General features: G+C 38.0%; 1 protein-coding gene across 1 annotated transcript in view; it reads right to left on the reverse strand.

The window, feature by feature from the left end:
- Positions 1–6,084, reverse strand: part of OTOG (otogelin) — an 84,249-nt gene extending 78,165 nt beyond the window's left edge. Inside the window, exons 1-5 of the mRNA XM_010136612.1 lie at positions 6,003–6,084; positions 2,675–2,767; positions 2,314–2,468; positions 1,805–1,923; positions 1,185–1,390 (exon numbers count right to left, since the gene is read on the reverse strand). Coding sequence (XP_010134914.1) covers positions 1,185–1,390; positions 1,805–1,923; positions 2,314–2,468; positions 2,675–2,767; positions 6,003–6,084 — 655 coding nt within the window. The remainder of the gene's footprint in view (positions 1–1,184; positions 1,391–1,804; positions 1,924–2,313; positions 2,469–2,674; positions 2,768–6,002) is intronic.
- Between the last annotated feature and the right edge of the window lie 542 nt (positions 6,085–6,626).

Below are 6,626 nucleotides of genomic sequence, written 5' to 3' on the forward strand. Positions count from 1 at the left end.
CATTCCTGGGTCACTACTGCAAGAGCACAAAATGATTGTATACATTAACCAAGTAAAGGGGCGACTTTTTTTTCCACATAAGTAGAAATGTCTACACTAGCTTTAAACTAGCTAAGAAAGGTGTATCCATCACAGACAAGCGGTGGCATTGATTAATACTTGGATTACCCATGAAGGCGTACCTAGCTGTATCTTTATGACTACTGCTCCCCAAGCTAATTGGATAAAGCTAGTATGCAACATCTTGACTTGTGCTACAATCACAGCTTTATGTGACTGAGATACCCTGAGAAAGGTGAGAGGGTAGAGGAAAGTCTCTGAAGGCAATGAGGACAAAGCGCTATTGATCTTGGTATTATTTTAAGCATTTTGATTTACTGAGCGAACCACTCAAGGAGAGGAAAAGCTGATACTAGTGCAGGGCTGATGCTTTCTAAAATTGAGTGGCACACTTAAACAACAGAGGAACCTCACTACATATTGTACTCTGAGCTTTAAAGTAGTACTCTACAGAAATATCCTAATTTTTAAGAGGAGGAGCAAGTCACACAGCTCAAAACAATAATTTCCAGAAATTTTTTTTACCTAACTCGAGATACCTTTCAAGGGGCCTGATTTTTTTCCCCAATTCTTTTTATTTTATAGAGATCTTCACTCAGTATTTATTGAAAGCCAAGATTCTTGGAAGTATCTGAAGCTGGTAGCCAAGGATCAACAGTCATTTCTGAAAGTGTTAGCATAAATGAAGTGCCAGAGTACCAGATCAAATGGGACTGGGCAGTCTTCATCCATCTGATTTACTAATTAAAAATACAGATTTATTTCCATCAGTATCTCAAGTTCCTATATAAAATTGCTAAGAGGGCAGTGAACATTTAAAAGCAGATTTTACCTTTCAAGTCCCAGTAAACTCACGTACAAATACCATTGTAGGTAATGGAGTCAGACAGCTTTCTGTCACACTTTTTAAAGATCTTCCTCCCCAGAGCCCCATCTATACTGACATTGGCTCTCTTTACTAACAAAATCATCTACCAGAAGTATTTCCATATCATATTTTCCATTTCAAAAGTTACCCGTCTTATATTAAATTAGCATTACAATGAAAAACTAGGCGAAGTAACATTTAGTTCACCTGAAAAAATAAGTGTATTAATGCAAGAGGAAGTATTTTAAGTACGCACCGTAACTAGTTTCAAGATCATCCTGCAGAATAGCATTATTGTTTCCACACAGTCCTTGTGTTTTGCCCAGGTACTCTGGTGCCATTTTGATATACACTGCAGACGTACCATCCCAAGCCAGAGTAAAGGCATACTGGTGCCTGACTAGGAAGTATCCAGACAGCTTCTGGATGCGTACGTTTCCAATAATATAAGGTAACTGTACTCTGAGAAAAGAGATAGAATCCAAAACAACTTGAGAAAGTATCACTATTAAAAATAAATTACTTGCTCATTTAATGAGCATATATTTGATGTATACGTATCAAATACAAACATTTGATATGCCTAATACAAATATTGAATAATTCCACTAAAAAAAGACGAAATTGCTAGTAAGAGCAAAAAATCAAAGTATCAATGTCAACATTTAAAATTTCTTAATACCATATACCACCCATTTAGATATCATCTTCCTCAGACACTACTCTGTACATGGGGAGTAATTATCAGAGCTGTGGTCTGGACAGCGGTTTAAGCTACCCATAAATAAGCAATCTAGTTTACATCTCTGCTATCAAATTGGTATAATGAGATTAGTTCCAATGTAACTACAGCATCAGAAACATGAATGCAATTACCCGAATCCTTTATAGGTGACTTCACTGCTCATCTTTATCTGTTCATCTCCAGAAAAGAATAAACTAATGGACCTTTTGCAGGAATAAGGAGAAGAATGGCATTCAGGATCATTATTCACCTGCCAAATAAAATTACTAGCATCAAAGTCCAGATTTTAATCATAATCCATGCTACACAACTAACACTCCCAATCCCACCCTCAGCATGTGGGCTAGTAGTTTGGTTCAATTTCTCCCCAAATCCCCAAGTACAATTAGCACTCCTTTTCAGAGCAGTTCTTTTCACAGCAGCAGCAGGTTTTCAAAACAGCACATCAGTTTCCTTCCAGCTGTTTACATTTTGTGTTATAGTATCTGCTAGTCCCAGTTTTAATTCTCATTAGAATTATATCTAGATTACATTCTAGAGCCCCATACTATCATTACAAGTTATTTTTAACCTCCAAATATTAACACATTATTAGCAAGCACAACAAAGTTAAAAGGAACAAAGAAGTGCAGTCCCCTACCTGTATGGAAAAACTCTGTCCATCTAATTCAGTATGTCTCACAAGCGCATACGTGGATTTCCCAGAAAAATAGTAATAGAGTCCATCAAAAGTTTCAAAATTATATTGACCCCATGTTCTGCATATATGATCTCTTTCAGCACCTGTGTTATACACTGACAAAAGGAGAGTCACTTGAGAGGTACCACTTGGATTCAATCTGTAGCCGATTGAATGTACATGGTATGCTACAAAATATCACCACAGAAAGGGACAAGTACTAGGGCATGAAGGAACCTTTCGGCAGAGGGTAGTCATTCTTGTAGCTGTGGTAACCTGAGTACAATCCCAGAAAACCAATTAGTTTTCTCTCTTTACACACCTGTTTGGCATCTTGGTCCAGTTGCATTAAATCGACTGCAGTTGCACAGCTCTCTGTAGGCACACTCACCTCCATTAAAACATGTAAACAAATCTGAGTGGAAAAAACAGGGCATGTTAAAAAGCCAGTTACAATAATTTTCATTCTTAAGACCCAGCTCTGTCTCCAAATGTAATGCCATGAATGACAGGACATGCTGCCTTAGCAATTAAACGTCCAGGAGATTCCCTCAAGGCCTCCACAACAGGGAACATACTGCAAAAGCTTCACCTCAAGAAATACAACCAGATGAAGTAAATGCAGTGCACATCTAGAGAAGCCAAATCAAAATGGTTGTGATATCTGTTCACCTGACATGGTTTTAGTCTCCTAAGCAATAAACAGAATAAGTGAAGAAGTATTATGCAATAAAAAAAGCACAGTGCCTACATCCTCATACAAGTAACACTGTATGGATAAGCTCTATCAGGATGACAGCATACTAGCCTAAGTTTTCTTCCTACCTAATTTTTCTCCCCTCTTCTAGAAGCTCATTTTATTGATTTTTGTATCAATATCAATTTCCTACCAACACCTTTTATAGCACATAATTCGTTTATTTTGCCAGCAGAAGGCATCAACAGAAGCACCATTACAGAAGCAATGAGCCATAATCTCTTACTAAGAGCTTTAAAATAAAAGGTTAAAATAATCCAAAACCAAGCCACATGTGGAAGATATCTTGCAACTCTATCCCAGCCAAAAGCAGCTAAACATCTGTTAACAACTAGAAAAAACATTTTTAACACAATGCTACAAAACTCTCCAGCTTCCTTTTAAGCCCCTACTTTAGCTTGAGCAAGACTTCCCAACCCTTCTTAAGAACCTCACCTGGTCTGCAAGTGTTTTTACCACAGACAGCTTGCTTTCAGATGTACACAGATAACTGTGCATTCAACATTTAATTCACATGCAAACTCTTACCAGAATTCAATGCTGTTAAGACTTTCCCTCTTTGCCTCAAATATCATCACTATTTGTTTTACTGAAGGGTAGCCAATGTAGAAGTTTAATGAAGAAAAAGATCATATTTAAGGTTCCTTCTGTTTTGTGAGATCTTAGAAACTTAGAAGAATGAGGCTCTCTGCTCACAACTGACTGTCATGCTAGAATGAGGATGACTTCAAACTTACAATGCACCAAAATGGAAAAAGAAAAGTTTACATGCTCATCTACTTTAGGACATATGATTTTATAAAACATCACCTTCAGTTACAAGTTTACAGAACCCTTGGTTACTGAGTTTTGCCAAAATTTGTCAGCACAGATTTTTTTTGTGTTTATATGGCCATTTCCATTTGCAAAACATTATAAATGCTAATTACTTTTATGAAGACTTTTAAAATATCAGAACAATTAATTTTGATTCCTTTGTTTTCAAGACACACCACCCCTCTCAAAAAAATTAAAAAGAAAACCACACACACACGCCATGCTGAAAGATCAAGGCAGGTAGAGAAAGTTAAAGAAAGCTCCTTCCCCTAGCTAATCCAAATATCTAGCTCTCTTCCCTGTCTGGCCAGCATGAGTTCAATTTAAACACTAATGCAAGCACCATGTAGAAAAGTCCCTATTTATTCTGTCTGAGCCATCTCATTTACATACTCTTAGTGATCGGTCTTGTCACTAATGCAAAAGCCTTATTCCTCTTGTCAAGAGAGGCAGACATTGATCTCTTTCATCTTGAGTGGTGCGAGCCCTGTGTAATCAGAGCTCAGGACTCTGTTCTTTGCTTCTCTAAGATTGTGCCCCATTGCTTGTCCAGGTACAATAATCTGCAATTAGCGTGCAAGTCATGTTCCTCTTTGCTGTACAGGAAGTTAGCTCCCTTTTGATGTTTTGGGTTGAACGATTCCTCCTTAGGCATGGCTCAGGTAACCTGCTTCACGCCACGCTTATTCAGATTGTGCACACAGGCTTGCTGTCACTGGGAAGGATCTCCCTTTTAGTTACTAGTTACTGATGGGCTTAGCCTCAACCAGTGATGGGTCCGTCTCAGAGCCAGCTGACTTTGGCTCTGTTGGACACAGGGGAAGCTTCTAGCAGCTTCTCATAGAAGCCACCCCTGTATCCCCGCCACTACCAAAACCTTGTCATGCAAACCCAATGTAACATGATAAACATAGCTCTTGTATTTGCTTATATCCCTTTCTATATCACTGCAATATCTTTCCTTACGCTGCATAGAAGAGCTCTGTGTGCAAAGATTAGTTATTCTTAACCAGGTAATGAGAAGAATAACGATTCAAATCGCATTTAGTAATGTTACTCCTGCAAACAATGTGGCTTCCTTTAATCACCCAGTTCTGCTCAATTAACACAGAAACACTTCCTCAGGTATCAGAATAAACATGCTATAACAAAGGGTTCTCTCCGATCTTTGTCATTAAAGGAACATAAGCTCCTTAAATAAGCTAACCCATATAACTGTATCACAAGTTCAGGTCTCTCCTAGGGACATGAGAAACATTGTAACACCTGCAGAAAGGGAATAAACATCAAGATTAACCAAAAGTTAAAATTAGGGAAGGTTATGGAAGAATATTGTGTCCTTTGTTTACCTGAAAGTGACCTCTATTACAAAGTCCTTAGCTGCTCTATTTCCTTTGACATTATGCCAGTTGAGTGCATTGGGCTAGAATCTGAAATTGAAACCTGGTGAGACTTTTCCAGCAGAAAGTGGTAGGCCTAGGTAACATGACGCCACTTGCCTAAGTAATAACATGATTTCTAACCAGTGATGCCATTGTAACCTGCAAGTCACTCTGATAATATGACCATTGTCATGAAACAACTTGTCTCAAATTCCTTCTTTATTGAACAGGATGAAGACTTGGGATCATCTTACAACACAGGTCTGAACTCTTCTCTGCTTCTCTCATTGCTTAACCCATCTAACCATGTGGTGATTACTGACCAGACTGCAACCCCACTCAATATGTGGATAGGGTTATCTTAGTCATTTGGGCTCCTGGACCTCTGTTCAGATCATCCCCCTTCTTAATTCTTCAGTGTCAGGCAGTGAGAGCCTTAAGGACAGACATGGTACCCTATGCAGCAGCAGAACCTCACGCCCATTATTTATCAGAGCCTTTGAAGAAGTGACTCTGTAATATAGCCTGTTTGCATTTAATTGCAAGTATTTCTGGAGACCATCACCCTTATGTAATTTTTGCCCCACAGAAACAGGAGTTAGAAAGAAACTGGGAAGATTATCCTGTTGCAACTGCAGAGGGCAGAATATAACAGACAATTAAAGTTATATCATGTAGAAACATAAGTAACTTACTAGATGGTCCACATTTCATACTGTGAAGTCTCCTGTTCCAAAATAAGGGTATCGTAGTAGATGAAACATTGAAAACTGCCATTCCAGACTCCTTTCAGAAAGAACAAAGAAATCAACAGCTATATCCAGACCCCTCGAAAATCTCTTCATGGTCTATCAGCAAACTCACCATTTTTAGTAAGCTCACTGCTTCACATGGACTTGCTAAAAAGGTATTAAAAAACACCATTGTAAAGTAAAAAGCATAGTCACTTTACTCAACACTCCAGTAAAGCAAAATATATTATGCCTAAATACAGCAGGCAGATTTTAAGCCAGTTAAGCCTAAATTCTTAAAACTGCATATGCAAACACTGTCCTTTGCACCCTTCTCCACACTGCTTTTAGTCTCAATTACACCATCTATATCATCACACATATTTAACATATCTCTCCGTACAAACACTCTGCTGTTTTGGAAATTTTTCTTACTCAGTTACAATTATTTAAAATGATTTTAAGGTATATATATGCATAAAATCACTAAACAACATAATTATTAACAAAATGTCATAAATTCATACTATTTTCCAAGGCCCTGATCCACAAAGCTGCAAAATCAACAGGTTTGTTTTGCGGCGAGGT

The sequence above is a fragment of the Buceros rhinoceros genome, unplaced genomic scaffold (genome assembly GCF_000710305.1).
Source record: "Buceros rhinoceros silvestris isolate BGI_N320 unplaced genomic scaffold, ASM71030v1 scaffold7720, whole genome shotgun sequence".
Taxonomy (NCBI): domain Eukaryota; kingdom Metazoa; phylum Chordata; class Aves; order Bucerotiformes; family Bucerotidae; genus Buceros; species Buceros rhinoceros.